This window comes from Octopus sinensis, linkage group LG2, assembly GCF_006345805.1.
Source record: "Octopus sinensis linkage group LG2, ASM634580v1, whole genome shotgun sequence".
Taxonomy (NCBI): Eukaryota; Metazoa; Mollusca; class Cephalopoda; order Octopoda; family Octopodidae; genus Octopus; species Octopus sinensis.
In genome coordinates this window covers 169642741-169665240 of record NC_042998.1, presented here as the reverse complement: position 1 = coordinate 169665240, position 22500 = coordinate 169642741, and the positions used below count along the sequence as shown (strand labels likewise).

General features: G+C 36.3%; 1 protein-coding gene across 8 annotated transcripts in view; it reads right to left on the bottom strand.

Annotated features, from left to right (window-relative positions):
- Window positions 1-22500, bottom strand: part of LOC115232357 (tripartite motif-containing protein 59) — a 149609-nt gene that overhangs the window by 47099 nt on the left and 80010 nt on the right. Inside the window, exon 1 of one of the 8 annotated variants that reach the window (XM_036500381.1) lies at window positions 19346-19378. The exons of 6 other annotated variants lie outside the window; for them this stretch is intronic. In XM_036500381.1, the coding sequence (XP_036356274.1) occupies window positions 19346-19363 (18 nt within the window). In that variant the 5' untranslated portion in view covers window positions 19364-19378. Of the gene's footprint in view, window positions 1-19154; window positions 19174-19345; window positions 19379-22500 lie in introns of those variants that run through there. One more of the 8 variants, XM_036500383.1, reaches the window with a different exon arrangement.

The following is a 22500-nucleotide window of genomic DNA, read 5'->3' as shown; positions in this document are numbered from 1 at the left end:
GAGAGGCCTGCCCAGAGGTAACAGTGGGGGTAGTGCATATAGTCCAGAGGGGATAGAGGGGGATGTTCCATAAGAGCATGAGGGGAGATAACAGAGATAGCAAGTGATGTTGAAAAGAATTGGAGTGAGGGCAAGGAGAATAATTACTGGGGTCAATAATTTGTTCAATAAAGCCCTTCAAGGCAGTACCCAGGATAGTTGCAACCTAATGACTGAAACAAATGGAAAAAAGGGAATGGTTAAAGAACTTAATTACAGATGCTTTGCTTTCATACAATTGTACTCTTGTACACATCAGATGTACTACTGACTTTATCTATGAGAGGTAGATAAATCAAATTAATTATGTGAGTATATACACGAGGTTATGTGGTTGTAAATATATGTACACTTGTATATATGCAAAACTATACGTGTTCAAATGAAGCTACTTTCATACTGGACTAACTGCCTTTATTGCAATAGCTGGATTTGATTAAACTGTACCAGTTATAAGGAAAAGTACACAGACCAAACCAGAAATTTCCTGTAGATAAATCTCTCAATCCTGTTTGAAGCTAGAGATTTTGATATATGTAGTTAGTCCAGTATGAAAGTAATCCAGGGTATGTAAAAAATTTAGCAGGTTGGACAAAGATTGTAAACTACACAGTCAAGTGTTTATATTGGTTGTACACTTTCCAGCAAAATTTTGCTAAGTTAAATGTCATGGGGTGGTATGCATTTCTTTCTTTTCTTTACATTGTAAAGATGATAAATTGTAAAAATTGTCTGAAGAAGTACTGTTACAAGAATCATAAATTTACAAAGATTTTTATGTATGTGAGAGATGAGTAGGGAATCAAACATATAAAATTAAATATTATTGTTATATGATTATGCATTCATGAAGGTATGTGGCAGTAAATTTATAAGTGCAGAATTAAATTTTTTTTTTTTTAGTAAGGTTGAGTAAAAAATTGTAAATTGCTTGTTCAAGTGTTTATACTCAACTTTCAGCAAAATTTCAAAATGTTAAATGCCATGTATGGTATGCTTTCATCCTAGTATTGAATTTCTTTTTCATTAGTCAAAATTATATATTATAAAATCTATCTATGGTTACAAAATAAAGATAATGAATTTATAAAATTTATGAAATTACTAGTATGTCTACGAGGGATAGCTAAATGATAGAGAATCAAACTTATATGGTAGGGTATCTACATGGTCAACTGAACTGCTAAAAATAACAGATCTCCTTTAAACCATACTCTATTGTTTTAAAAAACAGAAAGGCACATTAGATAGCATAGCCTTAGATATTCTTTGAAAGTCATGATGATCATGATGGGAATGCTTTTGATTAGTGCATGCTTGATTATGGTTGACTAGAAGTTAGTAGCAAAAACAAGGACAGAAAAATATATATTTTCTTTTTGGGAACTGGATCTCAAAGCACATTAAGCTATAAATATCAGCATGTAAACGATAGGTTGAAAAACCCTTTTGGGAAGAAGTTGAAGGCCTGTAGGACACAAACTCAGATCCCCTGTAGACATGACAAATGTTCTACCATTGGAGCAAAGCAAATTTCTCTAACCATTTTAGAAATTTTATTCTTAACAGTGAAAACTGTATATTGTTGATGTCATAAGGTGCAGGTGTGGCTGTGTGGTAAGAAGCTTGCTTCCCAACTACATGTTTCCTGGTTTCAGTTCCACTGCATGGCACCTTGGGCAAGTGTCTTCTACTAAAGCTTTGGGCTGACCAAAGCCTTGTGAGTGGATGTGTTAGGCAGAAACTGATAGAAGTCCATCATGTGTGTGTGTATGTGTTTGTGTGTGTCTTTATTTGTCTCCTGCTACTGCTTGGCAACTGGTGTTGGTGTGTTTACATCCCTGTAACTTAGTGATTCAGTGAAAAGAGACCGACAGAATAAGTACTAAGCTTAGCAATGAATTTATGTACTAGGGTTTATTTATTCAACTAAAAATTCTTCAAGGCAGTGCCCTAGCTTGACCGCAGTCTAATGACAAACAAGTAATAAAAAAATATATATATTTTTGAGAGAATGTGATATACTTCTTTTCTGGAACTGGATCGCAAAGCATATAAAGCTTTAATTTGCTTAGATAGCATCCTCTTACTATTTTAAAATAGCATACTTAATGCTTCAAGATTTTTATCCTAGTGGTTGGTTTTAATTAACATATCCCAATCATAAGGAAAAGTACATAAATCAAACCAGAATTTTCCTGTAGTACTGTCCTTTGACAAACTTCTCAATCATGTCAGAAACAATATGATGATGATGAAATGCAGTTAGTCCAGTATAAAAATCATAAAAACATAACTATTGCATGAATTTGGATATAATTTGCTGGTGTACATTATAAAAGTGCTTTTTTACATGTTATTGTTGACTTTTACTCATCATATCCTTTCACTGGCAAAGGCAGATTGAATATAATTAACCTGATTAGATGTAAATGTTTTCACACATGTTTACAAGATATTGATTTCAGGGTATCAATTTCCTAATTAAGTAATTAATAAATAATATCACCAAATTCTAGATCATCTACTGAGGTGTTAATCACTGTTACGCTCAAAAACTGAAGGAAGAAAAGTACTTGGAGAAATTTACTTGATAAAATGCAAAATATAAATACATGATACAAATATGAAGTGTTTGGACAGGAAGTCAATGATATATATTTATAATATACTAGTACTCTGTTGGTTATGACAACGGTTCCAGTTGATCCAATCAACCGAATAGCTTGCTCATTAAATTAGCGTGCAAGTGGCTGGGCATTCCCTTAAAGTGGAGGCACATGGCCTAGTGGTTAGAGCAGCAGACTCGCGGTTGAGGATTCACGGGTTCGAATCTCAGACCAGGCAATGTGTGTGTGTTTATGAGCAAAACACCTAAGCTCCACGCGGCTCCAGCAGAAGGTAACGGTGAACTTCTGCTGACTCTTTCGCCACAACTTTCTCTCACTCTTTCCTCCTGCATCTAGCAGTTCACCTGCGATGGACTGGCGTCCTGTCCAGGTGGGGAACCTATACGCCAAGGAAACCGGCCCTTATGAGCCAGGCATGGCTCGAGAAGGAACAAACAACATTCCCTTAACGTAGTTCTCAGGGAGATTCAGCATGACACAGAATGTGGCAAGATTGGCCCTTTGAAATACAGGTACTACTCATTTTTTCCAGCTGAGTGGACTGGAGCAATGTGAAATAAAGTGCTTTGCTCAAGAACACAACATGCTGTTGGTAATCGAACTCACAACCTTACAATTGTGAATCGGATACCCTAACTGCTAAGCCATACACCTTCACTATATGTGTGTGTGCATACACACATCACAGATAATTACATAGATTGCTTATTTAGGTTGATCGACTGGACTGTTACTCTGCAGTTTCCCCAATATGTTGTTACTTCCTCAAGCAATCTGCCTGCCTCTCTCTCTCTCTCTATATATATATATATATATATATATATATATATATATATATATATATATATATTAGCTGTTTCTTACACTTTTTTTTTAATAGAAGAATGAGAACATTACTCCATTACAAAAAACCGTAATCAGATGAAATGTAACTTTACAAACAAAAGAATATTCCAAGAATACAGCAGGGGCATGGCTAAAGGCTGTCGGCAGACTTCAACCATGTCCCTGATGATTACGGCTTTTTGTAATGGAGAAATGTTCTCATTCTTCTATTAAAAAATTCATAAGAAACAGTTGTAATAAGCTGATAGTTATCCATCATCATTTGATTATAATACACCAAGGGGGTTTACAACTGGTCGGACACCCTAGAATATACCAACAATGTACAATGCAACATGATGCATGCTTTGGACCAGTCCCTAAGCACTAAATACTCATAGGGTGGTTTTCTCTGTGTACACAATCAGTATATCCTATTTGATACTTACCAACCATAGGCCAGAACCACAGGTTTATCCAACCCTATACCTTTTCAAGTACCTGATTCTATATGAATCCTTATTTTACTATATATGTGGTAAAATATAAGAGAAAGAAAAATGGAATTCATGAGACTATTATTTAGTTCAATGGTTTTGACCCATCTAATTGTTTGACAAAAAAGACCAATAGAATAAGTACCAGGCTTTAAAAAAAATGGCTTAAATTACTTGAGTAGAAATTCTTCAACATGGCTACAGTCTAATGACGGAAACAAGTAAAAGATAAAAGATTATTCTTAATCCAATCAGTTTTGAGAGCTACATATGGTTGTCAAATGTTTCTTATGACATCTGAAATGCCTAATAAAAATTCCTTACATGTCTTGAGAGCCTTATTGTGTCTCTCAGGTTTTTGTCAGGTATATATGCTTTCTTTAAAGATATAATGAAAAGAACAAAAGAAATTCCTAACATTATGAACAGTTTTAATTATGCAGAAAAAATGTGGCAAGTCAACCAATAGTGTTGGACAGGGAAATGGTTAAGAACATTTAATCTATTTATTCTTTCAATTTGCCTGTTTCTTGATCTTTGTAACTCCCCTTACTGATACCAAGAGAACTGCATAATTGCACCATTTACCAATTCCAGCAGTCTTTGAAATTGAAAGTTGCAAGCTACTTATCATGATGCTGTTCACCTGAAGATTGTTATTACACAAACTTCCAGACAGTTGCCATCTACCAATTTTATTCACGAAGCTTGCATAACTCCAAGGCTATATGAGACATTTATCCAAGATGCTACACAATAAATAGAACCCAAAATCATATTATACATGGGTGTGCACACGTGCACACACAAGGTTTCCACAGTTTCCACCAGCCAATTTCACTCACAAAGCCTGGTTAAACCAAGGCCATACAAGATAATTGTCCAAGATGCAACACAGTGGGACAGAACTTAAAATCATGTTGTGGTAAGTAACTTGCTTATGAACCACATAGATCTGGGTTCAGTCCCACTGCGTGGCACCTTGAGCAAGTGTCTTCTACTATAGCCTCAGGCCGACCAAAGCCTTGTGAGTGGATTTGGTAGACAGAAACTGAAAGAAGCCTGTCGTATATGTGTGTGTGTGTGTGTGTGTGTGTGTGTGTGTATGTTTGTGTGTCTGTGTTTGTCCCCCCCAACATCCCTTGACAACTGATGCTGCTGTGTTTACGTCACGTTCAGCAAAAGAGACCGATAGAATAAGTACTAGGCATCCAAAGAATAAATCCTGGGGTCGATTTGCTCGACTAAAGAGTGCTCCAGCATGGCTGCAGTCAAATGACTGAAACAAGTAAAAGAGTATAGAGTACACAATGAAGGGGAAACCAGGCCATCGAGCAAGAGTTCAGAAATTCATGGGAAAGCAAGATATTAATATCTTAATTTTAGTATAATTCATAAATGTGTTCGTTTTCCCACCACTTTATTATTGTTATATTACCCAGGCCTATATACATGTAATGCGCTCATATTACAAGTGTTGCACTTAAAAATTTAACAGTTCAGTGTACCAGCAAGAATGACATGTTAATATTATTATCATTATTATTATTATTATTATTTATTGTTGTTATTAGCATTCAAAAATTGATAAAAGTAAATTCCAGTTATGTAACAATGTAACATGAAAAACTATAATCAATAAAAAATCTTTTCCTAAGATTAATTAATAAATAATACATCCTTCAATCTGGAACATAGCACAGATTGATTTTATCAGTAAAAATAGAGTTTACTGGTTGCCCAGCAACATTTCCCAAGATAAGCCGAACAGATTTAGATAAAGTGCTTCCAACAGAAGTAAACAAACACAAGCGGAGGGGCTCAGATGGTTGAGGAGATAGGGTACAAGCCTATCAGCCTTAGAAATCAGTGGTTCATACTCTGTTGCAAGTATTATGGCCACAGCACTTCATTTTCAAATTACTTAACCTATATATCTATCTGTGTGTGTGTTGTTTTACTGTCCACTTTTCCCTGCTTACATTGAATGGATGGAATCTGTTGGGGAAAGATTTTCTATGGCCAGACGCTCCTTTCTCTTGCCAACATTCACCTGTTTCCTAGTAAGGTAATATTTCCCCATGCCATAACCCAGACATGTTTTCATGGAAGATTGGAAACAAAGAACACTACTTGCATGATAGTGACTCATATTTACAACTATCTAACAATGTGATAGTAACACACACATACATGCATGTACACACATACACACTTATTAGAGGGCACATGGCCTAATGATTAGGGTGATGCGCTCACAAACGTGAGATTGTAGCTTCAATTCATAGACCAGGTGGTGTGTTGTGTTCTTGAGCAAAACAGTTCATCTCACATTGATAAGCAATCACTTCAACACCTGACGTGTGGCACACTGTGGACTTGCGCAGACAACATCAATTTGATGGAGAGTATGAGCTAATGTATGGTACATACATTTGATCACTATAAACAAATCATTTATGGGGGTCATTTGGCATAAGCTGAACAGCCATACATTGTCTTCAATGGGAGAGTCCATCATATGTATGTATATATATCATCATCATCATTGTTCAATGTTCGCTTTCCATGCTGGCATGGGTTGGACGATTTGACTGAGGACTGGCAAACCAGATGGCTGCACCAAACCCCATATATATATATGCAACAGTAGGAAGGGCATCCAGCTGTAGAAACCTTGCCAGTTCAGATTGGAGCCTGCTGCAGCCTACCGGCTTGCCAGTCCTCAGTCAAACCCATGCCAGCAGGGAAAGCAGATGTTAAACGATGATAATGATGATGAACAGGTTTCTTTTAGATTCTGTCAAGCAAATCCACCATGGCTTTGGTTGGTGTGGAGCAATAATAGAAGACACTTGCCCAAGGTACCACATTGTGCAACTGAACTTGGAACCATGTGGTTGGGAAGCAAACTTCTTACCACACAACCATGCCTGCACCTATAATATGCATCATTTAAGCAGTTAATTAGTATAGTCCAACCAGTTGTCACCTGCAAGTATGACTTGGTAACATGCACTATGTTTTTATTTTACTAATTGTTTTTGGTGCCTATGTAATCATGCGCTGATATAGACACCCTCACAGCCTCCTTCTTTATGAACCAGTACAACATCCAGGATGTAACAGCTGAAGGAACAGAGGAATATACCAGCAACAAACTGGTACTTGCAACTGAGTGACATGAAATAGAGTACCTTCCTCAAGGACATGGCATGCTGACCAGTCCAGGAACTCAACACATATTGAGACCATGTGCCAAACACCCTAATCTCTAAGCCCATCTCGTTACAAGCCACTGACTGTTAATTTTTAGAATGACATTGTAGAATATGTGTGAGAGACAGAATCTGGTCAGTTTAAATATAAAACAAGTAGAGAACTTGGGCCAGATATGACTTTAGCATTCAGATTATTCTGACAAATATAATATTTATTTATTCAAATTGTTTTGAATTAATCAAGCCTATTCTCATAGCTTTGAGATTTTGGTAATGTGATTATTTTTAGAATTACATTGCAGAATAGGTGTGAGAGCAAGGCGGCGAGCTGGCAGAAATGTTAGCACACCGGGAAAAATGCTTAGCAGTATTTCGTCTGCCGTTAGGTTCTGGGTTCAAATTCCACCGAGGTCGACTTAGCCTTTCATCCTTTCGGTGTCGATAAATTAAGTACCAGTTACACACTGGGTTCGATATAATTGACTTAATCCATTTGTCTGTCCTTGTTTGTCCCCTCTATGTTTAGCCCCTTGTGGGCAATAAAGAAATCAGAATAGGAGTGAAAGGCCAGATTTAGTCACGTGAATCATGACAGATTAACTGCATGCACAATATTTTTTCTTTCTTTTTGTTACCAAAGTGATAATTTACAATTAGTTGAAGAGAAATTTGCTGAAATCCACAGCATTTGTTTGTAGACCCTAATTAACAACTATCAAACCAGAAAATAATTTACATTCATGTAAATGATAACCTAAATTACTTTCTGGTTTGTTGCTTGTTAATTTATCTTAATGATAAAGAGAGCTATTTATGAGTACTCAGACACCAAGTACTATTTGTTAATGGTCACAAGAAAGAGATTTTAAGTTCAAAATCCCATTCTGAGAAATAAACACCAAAAATGTCTGAAGCATTGAAGATTATTTTAACAAATGTTTTTTTTTGCTCTTTTTTTTTCATAGCAAAACATTGAAGACTCCTATTGTTTTCCTCTATTTTACTTGTTTCAGTCATTAAACCGCGACCATGCTGGGGCACCATCTTGAGGAATTTTAGTTGAATAAATTGACTCCAGTACATTTCTTGTTAAGCCTGGTACATATTCTGTCAGCCCCTTGGTGATGGGGAACAAACACAAAAATGCACACACACACAAGGTAGAATAAGAAATAGAAAGTCCTTGGTATAGTATTATATATTTGAAAAATAAATTCTTTTATTTCTTTTTCTTTTTATTCTTTTATTTGTTTCAGTCATTTGACTCTGGCCGTGCTAGAGCACCATCTTTAGTTGAGCAAATCGACCCCAGGACTTATTCTTTGTGAACTAGTACTTATTCTATCAGTCTCTTTTGCCAAACTGCTAAGTGACAGGGACATAAACACACCAGCATTGGTTTCAAGCGATGTTGGGGGACAAACACAGACACACAAACATATATATATATATATATATACGACAAGTTTCTTTCAGTTTCCGTCTACCAAATCCACTCACAAGGCTTTGGTCGGCCCAAGGCCATAGTAGAAGACACTTGCCCAACGTGCCATGCAGTGGGAGTGAATCTGGAACCATGTGGTTGGTAAGCAAGCTACTTACCACACAGCCACTCCTGTGTTTCTATAGTTCAGAGCTGAACAACAGTAGCTGCAGCTGCAACAGAGAGGGTGGGGTGGACAAATAGAACAGACAGACAAAACAGATAGAAGGATAAAAAAATTCTTAGATGACTCAATGGCTCAGTGGATGAATTAATAGCTGCTCAGAGTAACAATATAACCTCTTTCCTTGAAATTGTATAGATCAAAGGAAATCACTGAAAAGTAGATAATGAATCGATCCAAAATATCATTTACATCTCATATAGGTGGTTGGCAAGACAGAAATCTAATTAAGTGCCTTGTAAATCTGTAGCCATTTATAACTTTCTCCATCACATTGTTATCCATTTTTGTTAAAAAGAAACCTTTTGTGCATTATAATGTAAAGTCAGGGAAGAGAAGTAAATGGAATAATTCCTTTGAATTCATTCTACAGCTTTACCTGAGACAGTGACAATATCATTTGGATAAGAAATATAATAAATTTGGCCAAGTGCAAAGACGTTATACTAACCATTCATCATCATCTTTTAATGCCTGTTGTCCATGCTGGCATGGGTCAGATGGTTTGACCAGGGCTAGTAGGCTATGGGGCTGCACCAGACTCCAATCTGATTTGGCATAGTTTCTATGGCTGGATTCCCTTCCTAACACCAACCACTCTGAGAGCGTAATGATGCTTTGATGTGCCAATGGCACAGGTGCCAGTTGTGTGACACCAGTATCTGCCACAACTATGATTTCACTTGGATTGATGAGTCTTCTTAAGCACAGTATATTGCCAAAGGTCTTGACCATTTGTCATTGCCTCCATGAGGCCCAATGCTCGAAAGGTGCTTTTTACATGCCACCAGCACAGGTGCTAGGGTTACTGAGAAGTTATGTCATATTTTCAAACAAATGGTTTAACATTATATCACAAGAAGACCCATGTCAGTCTATCTATGACTTATCACAGAGGTTTAATAAACCTAGATTCACTGTGTAAGATCTCAATATCAGTTAGATTTGGGAAAGTGCATAGAGAAGGGCAATGGGTACCTCATCAGCAATTCCTTGATAATAAAGGCTACATTAAAAAAAAATAATTCAAAGTAAGATAAATTCATTAGGCTAAGGAAGCTCTACTTCACCTTCCCTACTCTACCATCAGATTTTTGTTTATTCAGGTCATTATCAGTGGAAAACATTCAGAAGCAAGGATGATGTCAAAACGGCATTCCAAATATTTTTGTCTTCTAGAGAACCTGATCTTTTTGCTCGAGGAATCAGAAAACTGGTTTTGAGGTGAGAAAATGTTATTGCTAATGACGGCAATTATATTTTGAATGAATAAATATATTTATGAAATGCTTTAAGCTGATTTGAACTCATTAAATGACATGACTTTTTGGTATCGCTAATATATAAATATTCCTGTTGTGTCTGGGGAGAGTCATTTTCTTTTTGTGCCTTATAATGTAACACACTCACCAGTAAAATTTCCACTTATTTCTTATTTTTATTTTTACTGGTGTTACATTATTTTTACTGGTGTTACATTATAAGGCACAAAAAGAAAATGACTCTCCCCAGACACAACAGAATATACTTCAACACACGAACTCATGTAAAGAATCTTGCGAACCAAATCCAAAAACGAAATATAAATATTCCTGCAATAGATTATGTATCCATAACAGGGAATCACTCAGAAACCTTCTGAATTCTGAATGGTAGCTTATCATTCAATTATCAATGTGAATGTATTCTTAATTAAAAATATTTCTTTAATGCACATATTTACATACAGAATAATAGAAATGTTTATACATCAACTCTCTCTTTCACACACACACACACACATACATACAAACATCAGTATTGATATAGACCCATTTACCAGCATTATAACATTCAATATGCATATCGTATATATATATGTTCATCAACAAACATCCTTCATACACTGCCTATGTAATTGACTGAACACATTCAGTACATGTTAGCATACGTAAACAACCTCACATGTAAATCTGCAGAAAAATGTAGTCATAACTTTTTTGTATTTAAAACAGTCACGCATGCATTATCTCCCTTCCTTTCACTAACCCAGTGTCCAACATCAGCTGAGCATTTTAACAATAAATAAATTGCAGACTTACAAGTAATGGTAAGAGAGAAAGAAAAAATACAGTGAGCCAGAGTTTGTATGAGAGAGAGAGAGAGAGAGAGAGAGAGAGAGAGAGAGAGCAAGAAGGAGTGGAGACAATCTTCTAAATTTAACCTTGAAGCCACAAAACTATCAGTTTAGCTTTAATTGCAAAGAATTAGCAGTATTGAAGTCTCAGTTCAAAGAATGGTACAGTTCCACCCACTCCTTCCTAATTCTTCAGTGACCTAGTCATCTTTGCTCCAGATTGAAAAACTGGTGAAACATTTGTATGATAGCATATATTTTCCTTGAATTGTTGAAAATATCATTTTCATAATTTTTCTTTCTCTCCTTTCCTACTACTATCTCTCATAATCATTACTACCATTCACATCCTCAATATATAATGCTTATATGCTGTACACATTTGAATAACACCTTCTCTTTATTAGCATGCGTATATATACATACACACACACATATATGCGTATATATACATACACACAAGTATATGTATGTATATATATAGATGTATTATTCTTAAATAAGAATAATATAGGTGCTGATGTGGCCGTGTGGTAAGAAGTTTGTTTTCCAACCATATGGCTCTCGATCAAGTCCCCACTACATGACATGTTGGGCAAGTGTCTTCTACTATAGCCTCAGGCTAACCAAAGCCTTGTGAGTGTATTTGTTAGACATACTGAAAGAAGCCCGTCTCTCTCTCTCTCTCTCTCTATATATATATATATATATATATATATATAAAAAGTTAATCCAAACAAGAAAGCACAAAAAAACACAACAACGCGAGGACGTGGAACAAATATAGTATTATTGGACACTCAGGAAAGAAGGAGGGTTTAACGTTTCGAGCAGATCTCTTCGTCGGAAACATAGGAGAAGGAAAGTACACACGCCAATGGTACACACGCGGTCCCAATCATCATCATCATTAACATCCGTTTTCTGTGCTAGCATGGGTTGGATGGTTCGACTGGGGTCTGGGAAGCCAGGAGGCTGCACCAGGCTCCAGTCTGATCTGGCAGTGTTTCTACAGCTGGATGCCCTTCCTAACGCCAACCACTCCGTGAGTATAGTGGGTGCTTTTTACGTGCCACTGGCACAGGTGCCAGGGGAGGCTGGCAGTGGCTACGATCGGTTGGTGCTTTTTATGTGCCACCGGCACAGAAGCCAGTCAAGGCGGTGCTGGCAACGGCCACGTTCGGATGGTGCTTTTTATGTGCCACTGGCACAGGTATCACAACTACTATTTCCAATTGATATTCATTTTGATGTTGATGTACTTGACTCAATAGGTCTGTGTCTTTGTCTGTCCCCCTCACCCTTGCCACTTGACAACCAGTGCTGGTGTGTTTATGTCCCTGTAACTTAGCAGTTCAGCAAGAGTGACAGACAGAATAAATACCAGGCTTTAAAAAGAAAAAAAATGTTAAGGGGTAGAATCATTCGACTAAAACAAGTAAAAGATAAAAGATAAGAATATTGATGACAGTAACTTCGAAGTTTCAGCCAATTAAGCCATTATTAGACTGTGACGCATTGGAGTTAACCTTGGCTTTATATAGTCTCTGTTGAGTTAAAATCTTCCTCGGGTATGTGGGTCTGAGTGGAGAGGTAATTAAGGTTTAGAGTGGTTTGTTACAGAGAGGTGTTTTGAAGAAATTTTTATTGATTAAATATGGGGTTATGTTATTGCTGATCCATTGCAGAGTTCAAGGCCAGCAATTTTGAAGGGTGAAGACAAGTCTATTATATCAACCCCAATACTTGACAGGTATTTTATTTTATTGACTCTGAAAGGATGAAAGACAAAGTTGAACTTAGCAGGATTTGAAACATAAAGAGCTGGAAGAAATGCCACAAAGTATTTTGTCCAATGTGTTAATGATTCTGCCAGCTCGCCAACTGTAAAAACATATTGCTATAGTAGAATTGTCACCATTGTGATAATAGAATTGAACAAACATTATCATTGAATTCAAATTCTTATAAACTAATTTCTGAAATAAAATAAAGAACATCCCAAGCCATAAAGAGAGCAGCTTCCACATTCAGTATAAAGTATTTGTAGATATATTATTTCTGAAAATAAGAAACAACAAAATGTCTTTGATCATAGGTCTATTTGATCACATCCGACCAGGAACTGAACAACAAGAACAGCAATAATGAATGTAACTTTTTCATCATCATCATCATCACCACCATTTAATGCCCACTTCCCTCCTCGCATGGATTGACAAGATCTAGCATGCTGCAGGGCTAAGTTTAGCTCCAATGTTAGCTTTGGCAAAGTTTCTATGGCTAGATGCCCTTCCTAATAACAAACACTTAACAGAGTGTATTAGGTGTGTTTTTCATGCCACCAGCATGAGTGAAGCCACTAAGTAATTTGCAAGACAAGAAAAGAACAGGAAGAAGGACATAAAATGTATAAGACCCTGACTAAATGCTAAATATAATGTTTAAAATGCAACTATTTTGGCTAACTCAGTACTTAATTTAGTAACTTGACAGCTGAGTAACTTTCCTTTAAAATGTTAGATAACTAAGCACATGATCATGAATTCAAACCTTAAAACTACAAAGAAAATTTTGGGGTCTGAGGAAAGATATTACTTTTATTACCAAAATAGACTGATTAACAAAAATTTTCTTTTCTTTTTGGTTCAGTAATTTGAAGCATGAAGGGAATCTAGCTGTGAAAAACAACTGAGGTAACGATAGTAAGTAAAATAACAATATTAAACGAGAACTCAGAGAGCGCAAACCTCCGCCAAGGCAACACTAACATCCCCTCAACGATTAGCCAGAGATGATTTTTAAAATGAGAATATCTGAAATAAACTCGACTGCTCTCACAATCAAAAATACTAAAAATGAACCTATCTACTCTCAAAAAAAAAAGTACAAAAACAAGAAAAATAATCCAGAATCCTTGTCCAGTACCAGATCAATCCCCAAATCTAACCAGTTCATGCCAGTCACAAGGCCAAACATCACTGAAAGTTTTATCCAAATCCATCCAGTGGTTCTTGAGATATCTTGTCCACAGGCAAACAAACAAACACGACTGAAAACAAGAGGCAGGAGTGTCTGTGTGGTAAGTAGCTTGCTTACTAACCACATGGTTCCAGGTTCAGTCCCAATGCATGGTACCTTGGGCAAGTGTCTTCTACTATAGCCTCGGGCCAACCAAAGCCTTGAGAATGGATTTGGTAAATTTGATGAGGCAGAATTTTCTAGAGCTAGATAACCTTCCTATCACCAACCCTCACCCATTTTCAAGGAAGGAAATGTTTCTCAATGACTAGACATGTCTTCATGGAAGATTGGAAATGAATGATACCACTTACATGACAATAACACTCACAAGTATTAAATTCTGTAATGTTGTGAAGGTAAGAAGATAGTTATGAGCACATGCACAAACACACATTATTATTATTATTATCATAGCTGGATTCCAACCTGGGCCACAGCAACAAAGTCTACCTGCCACATTGATTGGTCCATCGTCACTACCTCAAGGTCCTGGATACATTCCAGGTGAGTGTCTGCAATCAAGTTGTTGATGTGTGACAACATCTTCCTCTTTTACATTGACATAAAGTGAGTTTCACAAGACTAATTTGGATGTTTCCAGTTCAGGGTGGCACATGCAATGATCAGATAGACACAACCATCTTTGTCTGATCTTCTTGCTAACTTTTGACAGGTCTCCATAAAACTTCTTAAAACACAGTTTAACTGGATGGAACTGAATAGAATATTAATTGCTAAATGTTATTGATAGTTTCTGTCAATTAAATGAAATATTTATGGCTGAAAGTAACAGTTGTGAACACATAATGTCAGAGTAAGGAATGAGGGAAGAAAAAGAAGTTTAACCATGTCAAGCCATATTCCTGCTATAGGAGGAATAGGTTAAATGTTATCTCTGCTGGATTCCCAGTAAAGAAGTAATGAACAACACACATGGAAAAAGAAGAAGCAACCAATTTTGCTCATTAGTTTACTTGCAATCATTATTCTTGAACTATATATGCAACTATATATTTTTTTTGTTTGGGAGCCCAGGTGGAGGGTAGAGTTAGACACGGACCCAGGTCTGAGAGGATTAAGTTTACATTTATCTCAAATGCCAACTCTGATAGATGATATTTATGACCAAAAGCATTCCAACCTAGCCTATTCTATCTTAATATATATATCTACACCAGCCATGGACAAACTTCAGTCTGTGGGACTCCCTGAATGGCAAGCCTAATGAAAAATTACCTTGAATGTTTTTACTAATGTGGCCCACCTGTACCTGCTCTATACTGTTGAACATGTCTATCTTTTTAAGTTTGATTTGATGGAGATTTGGCTGCTATTTCTAGCATGTGGATCAACTGCATAGTGGCGTCCTCATTGATTTATTTGGTAAATTGCTGGCTGTTGGCAACTAATTCTATTTTTTCGTTTATTTCTTTTTTCTTTTTTTTCATGCAAAAGACAGTGTGTGTGAAGCATGATGATGCATGATAGTGAGATATGGATAGTGAATATGGATGTTTTTGGAGAGGCTGAAAAGAGATAAAGCACATGTGATTTGTCAGACATGTAATGTTAACATGCATGAAGGGTAGAGAAGAACAAGTGAGCTGAGAGAGTGGCTGGGCAATAAAGACTTCACGTTAAAAGTGCAGAGGAGATGCCTAAGATATTATGGTCATGTGATATGAATGAACAAGACCGTGGAGGCACATGGCCTAGTGGTCAGAGAAGTGAACTCACGGTCAAGGGATCGCGGGTTTGAATCTCAGACCTGGCGATTTGTGTGCTTATGAGCGAAACACCTAAGCTCCATGCGGCTCCAGCAGAAGGTAATGGCGAACTTCTGCTGACTCTTTCGCCACAAATTTCTCTTACTCTTTCCTCCTGCATCTAGCAGCTCACCTGCGACGGACTGGCATCCCGTCCAGGTGGGGAACCTATATGCCAATGAAATTGGGAAACCGGCCCTTATGAGCCAGGCATGGCTCAAGAAGGAACAAAGGGAAAAAATAATAAAATGGATACGGTGAGCTGGATGACAAAGTGTCAGAGGAAGACATAGGAAAAGAGTTAGTAAAAGTTAGATCTCATGATGCTGGGTCTTACAGAGATCACACACACAAAAAAAAACAAAACAGATCTGTTATGAGATGCTGCAAAGTAGATTTAACCAATTCACACAAACAAAAAATACAGCCATACACTTAGAATGTTGTTGATGATGATAAATGATGATGATGATGATGATACAGATGTTGAGATTCAAGCAATGGCAGTCATTTGGAGTTCTCTTACACCTATCCATCTGGTTAAAAAATAAACACAAAATGTATTTAAGAGAACAGAGCTCCTCCTTTGATCTGAGAACTAAGACTGCCTCTGTATAAATACATCATTGTGAATATGATTTACGTGTTTCAGTCATCAGACTGTGGCCATGCTGGGGTACCACCTTGAACAATTTTTAGTCAAATGAATAAACCCCTGAACTGTTTTTATTTTTAAAGCCTGGTACTTCTATCGGTCATTTTTGACAAACCACTACATTATGGGGATGTAAACACACCAACACCAGTTGTTAAACAGTAGGAGACAAACACAGGCACAAAGACACACAAATATATATATATATACAATGGGCTTCTTTCAGTTTCCATCTATCAAATCCACTCACAAGGCTTTGGCCTGAGGCTATAGTAGAAGACACTTGCCTTGCCCTAGGTGCCAAGCAGTGGGACTGAATGCAGAACCATGTGGTTAGGAAGCCAGTTTCTTACCACATAGGCACTCTTGCACCTAGAATAATATTTTTTTTTTATAAATTCTATTATAGAATGCAAAGGAATGAAAAAAAAATTAATTTCAAATGGTTTCAGATATACCTATTTTTGTAACAAGAAACCAAGTTGGATTTTTTAAGCATGAAAAAAAAAAGAATTCAAAATAAATACAAAAATATAGGGTTAATATAGGGCGTAACAAATATCAGAAAATCAAAAAAAAAATGTGTGTAATAGGTGTAAAACAACTTCCTATGAACGAATATGAAAAAAAAAATTCGCGCACGCGAAAGGGGGGTGGGGGAGAGGCCTCGGAAAATTCACATCGGGAAGTTCCGAAAGCGTCTGAGGGGCTGACCCGGGCACCAAAACAAAAAAAAAATAGTGTAATATGTGTAAAACAACTTGCTCTAAACGAATATGAAAAAAAAATGCGCTCTCGAGAAAGAGGGGTGGGGGAGAGGCCTCGGAATATTTATATCGGGAATTTCCGAAAGCGTCTGAACCGGGCACAAAAACAAAACAACAAAACAGCGTAATAGGTGTAAAACAACTTGCTCTAAACGACTATCATGAAAAAAATGCGCGCTCGCGAAAGGGGGGTGGGGGAGAGGCTTCGGAAATTTCACATCTTCAGTCCACGGCCTTTAAACTAAGAAAAAATAGTGTAATTGGTGTAAAACTACTTGTTCTAAACGAGTATCAAGAACACACACTCACACATGAATCATAAACTCCGTATTTCGCAAAAAAAAAAAATAAAGAGAAGAAATTCTGGAAAAAGTGAAGAAATGTTGGATCTCCGCCATGTGAATCAAAATACGTGTCAGAAACATCTTGAAATACTACAGAAATTATGTTACGAAAATGATAATGTATACATACCTCTTTGAGTGGTCCATCGATAATGATGATAAAGAAATGAGTTGGATTTGAACTCAGAATATTGACTAACACAACTACATACTACAAGACTCAAAATTCAGCCAAGTCACCACCCTTTAACTAGCAATAATAATAACATCAATAACATAACAGCCAAAAGATTTATTTGTTCTGAAAATAACAATCATAGTAAATAAATATGTTCTTTAATATTCACATTCATGTGCACAGTTAAACACACTTACATACAAACAGTCACGCATGCATAATACAGAACGGAACACATAAATGAAGGATGCATTACTTAGTATATATTACATCTAGAGAATTTTGATTAATAAGTCAAATATGCAAATTATAAAGATAATTAATTGCTTTACTAAACAGTGTTGTAAAGGTGAAAAAATAAATTTGGGAAAAAAATACACGCCAAAACTAATTAATAAAGGATAATTAGGGAAGGATTGACACAAAATAATAATTTTTTCTGTCTCTTTTTTTCTGATAAATGCATCTTAATAAGTGAGAAGAATTGCATATATCTGAACTATTTCAAAGAAAAGCATAAATTTAATGTTTAAAATAGCTTTAACCAAGGAATGAGATCCAACATTTCTTCACTTTTCCAGAATTTCTTCTCTTTATTTTTTTTTTTTGCGAAATACGGAGTTTATGATTCATGTGTGAGTGTGTGTTCTTGATACTCGTTTAGAACAAGTAGTTTTACACCAATTACACTATTTTTTCTTAGTTTAAAGGCCGTGGACTGAAGATGTGAAATTTCCGAAGCCTCTCCCCCCCCCCCCCTTTCGCGAGCGCGCATTTTTTTCATGATAGTCGTTTAGAGCAAGTTGTTTTACACCTATTACGCTGTTTTTGTTTTTGTGCCCGGTTCAGACGCTTTCGGAAATTCCCGATATAAATATTCCGAGGCCTCTCCCCCACCCCTCTTTCTCGAGAGCGCATTTTTTTTCTTCGTATTCGTTTAGAGCAAGTTGTTTTACACATATTACACTATTTTTTTTTTGTTTTGGTGCCCGGGTCAGCCCCTCAGACGCTTTCGGAACTTCCCGATGTGAATTTTCCGAGGCCTCTCCCCCACCCCCCTTTCGCGTGCGCGAATTTTTTTTTTCATATTCGTTCATAGGAAGTTGTTTTACACCTATTACACACATTTTTTTTTTGATTTTCTGATATTTGTTACGCCCTATATTAACCAAATATAGAAGTACATCAGACAATAAATACAATGTATATGCAAAATATATCTGAAGAATATATGATTTAAGGTAGGAAGCTCTGCAGAGATTAAAACATTTTATTCTCTATAAAATCCTACCTTTGACAAAATTTAAAATTTCATTATTTTTTTTTCATATCCTGCATCATATGAAGACTACAGGTTTGTCCCTGATAAAATGATGTATAAAATAATCTAAAATCATTATGAAAGACAAGAAATTCAACACTAACCGAAAGTATATATATTTTCCATTCAAACCAATAATACTTGCTGTGTACTTATCTACCAACATGAAAGTCTCCACTAAACCGTATTCCATGATATTAACTCTCTCTCTCTCTCTCTCTCTCTCTTCCTTTTTTTTTTGTTTTCTCTTTCTCTTCTTTCTCTCATTCTTGCTCTCTTTCATATATAAACATACCCCATAGTTTTTAGCCATCCTTAATGACCTTAATCTTTCTCTCAAGTTGTGTTCTCTTGATTATGCTCTTCTTCAGTTGTGGGTTTGTAAAATAAAACAAAGCAAGAATCAAATTTGGGGGTTGTGGTATCCAGGTGGGGAGGAGGGGGTAAGGGTAAGGTAGTAAGTAACGTCAAGGACAAAAAGAATAAAAAAAGATGCTGAAAAAATTTAGGCTTCCTTCTATGGCAACTAATAGTGTAGTAGTGGCTCTGGTCACTGTCCTCCAAAATGTTGCTAGATTTCATAGGTTATTTAGTGCAATTAACTCTAGCTTTAATTGGTACAGAGAGAAAGGGGAAGAGGAAAGAATATGTGGAGAAGAATTTGTATAGAAATGAAAGTGAATTTAGGAGAAAAGACAAAGAAATAGAAAAAGTAAGAAATAGGAGTGATAACAAATCAGCTTAAAATGGAGTATAAAGTCATGAAAGAACAGTGAAAAGAGAGGCGGGGAGTGGAGGTATATGATAAAAATTCTGTGGCAAGCTGGCAGAAACGTTAGCGCTCTGGACGAAATGCTGAGTTACGCACTGGGGTCGATGTAATCAACTTAATACCTATGTTTGTCCCCTCTGTGGGTAATAAAGAAATAGGTATTTCATCCTACGCTACCTACGTTCTGAATTCAAATTCCGCCGAGGTCGACTTTGCCTTTCATCCTTTCAGGGTCGATAAATTAAGTACCAGTTACGCACTGTGGTCGATGTAATCAACTTAATACCTACGTCTGTCCTTGTTTGTCCCCTCTATGTTTAGCCCCTTGTGGGTAATAAAGAAAATTATTTTCAAAAATTATTTTCAAAAATGAGTAAGAAATTTGAAAGACAAAAGAGAAATAGAGATAAAGAAAATTAGAAGTCACAAGCTAAAAAGAAGAGAAGGAGAAATAAGAAATGAAGAAATGATAAATTAGAATAACAACTGTGTTGTTATGTTAAAAAATAAACCATTGAGAATAAATTTAACTTTTGATGTTAACTACATTAAATATGTTAACAATAACTTAACTATTGTTATTGTTTAGCATCAGATTAGCCCGGGGTGCCAGAGGGTGGGGTGGGGTATGTTGACTTAAAATTTCAGTTGAAAAGAAAATAATGAAGAGATAAGTCATTCATTTGTTATGAAAAGAGAAGAAACAAAGTAATGTGAATGAGGGTAAGAAGAGAAAAAAAATGACAAATATATCTTAAAAACAACACATTTCTTTGTTGACTTATTTCACATGGGTTTATGATAATTGTTGAATTAAACAACAGTTCTGTGTGTGTGATGTGGATGTATATGTAGTTGCTCATACAAAACATATGTTACCTTTATACAAGCAATGTGTTGTTCTTGACATCAACTACAACAGACATCATACTCAACCACATAAACACATCATACACAGTGAAGACGGAATACTAAGAGTTATATACAAATACATCTCCACAACACTCCGTAAAGACAATAAAGAAAACAAAATGATACACAAATATTTAAAATACTCAGAGTACAACATTTTGCCAAGAGAAAGAAACAATAATGGTGGTACACAAACAATATATTAAATCTATCATAGATTGTGTCAATCCAATTTAGGCCCCCAGTTTCTTCATAATTAAAGCACTAAAGTGTAGATAACACAAAACTGTGCAATTACCACAGGTTGTCCGCAGATCACAGCTGCTAAATTTTTCAGACCAAAATTTTCAGCTGAAATAGGTAGGCCAACTTATACACCAAGACGACATTGGAGGACCAAAAGTTTCATGGTGAAAAGCAACAGGACTTGGAAAGATAGTAAGGATGTTTGAATGTTTACACTACATGTTTATAGCAAATACTATGTTGATTTATAGGCTGGAAAATGTAGTACCAACCACCTGCATAATGCAACAAAAACACTAAAAATAAAAGACCACCTAAATATGTAAGAAGCAAACTTCAACCTCCAGGGTATGAGCCACTGCATGAAAAAAAAAATCACCTCCAAACTCCCAGGAGACTATGATAAGACCTTTCTATAAAAAAAACATTTTCTCTCTCCCACTCAAGCAAAATAAGCAAAAAATATTAATATACATATAGCTGAAGCATTAAAAGATCAAAAGTCAATAATATACAAGGTGATATCAAAAAGTTCCAGGACTTGGGACTTGTTATGTTTGATATAAAATAACTTATTTACCTAAGTTTCAATATCATCTCCTTCGAAATAGTGACCTTGTGTAGCAATACACAAGTCCCAGTGTTCCTGCCACTTTTGGAATCCAGCCTGGAAGTCGGTTTTCTGTAAGTGAGTCAAGGACCTCCTGTGATTTGCTCTGTATCAACATCAGTGTTAAAATGGTGACTTTTGAGGTGCTAAATCTGAATAGGGCAGGTGTGGAAGCGATACCATGTTTTCGGTGAGAAACTCATGAGTAAGGAGAACTTGGTGACAGGGTTTATTGTTGTCATGAAGAATCCAATTCTTCATCCTCCACAGATCCGGTTGCTTTTGCTAAGTGTCTTCCCTCGAATGCTTCAAAACGTTGCAGTAGAATTCTCAATTGACAGTCTGGCCCTGGGGAACAAATTCTTGATGCACAATACCACATTTCCGGTGAGATAACACACAAGATAGGTCTTCCAGATTGCTCATCTTCCAAGGATGTTCTTCCACTTTTGTAGTGCCTGTGTCACTTGAAACATTGCATTCGACCCATTGCCTGATGACCATAAGCTTGCCAAAGCATGTTCAATGCCTCTGTAGCAGACTTCCCAAGTTTAATGCAAAATTTCATGTTAGCTCTTTGTTCCTGTCCATGACAAAATTGCAGACTACAGCATACACATGACCACAAAAACACAAATTTCACAATTTGCGAAGTAAACATCGTTATGTCACTCAGTACACTGCTTTCTGAAAGTCACTGCTAGCTCTATGTACACAACCATGTGTTGCCATCTGTTGGGGCAATATAGAACAACTAGTCTGAGAACTTTTTGATACTACCTCAAGTATATATATATACACACACACACACACACACATATATATATAAATGTAAGAACCAGAGATCAAGGTGTAGGAAGAAAGTCAGCTTTAAGCAATCCATAGTAAATATTAAAAAAAAAACTTTCAG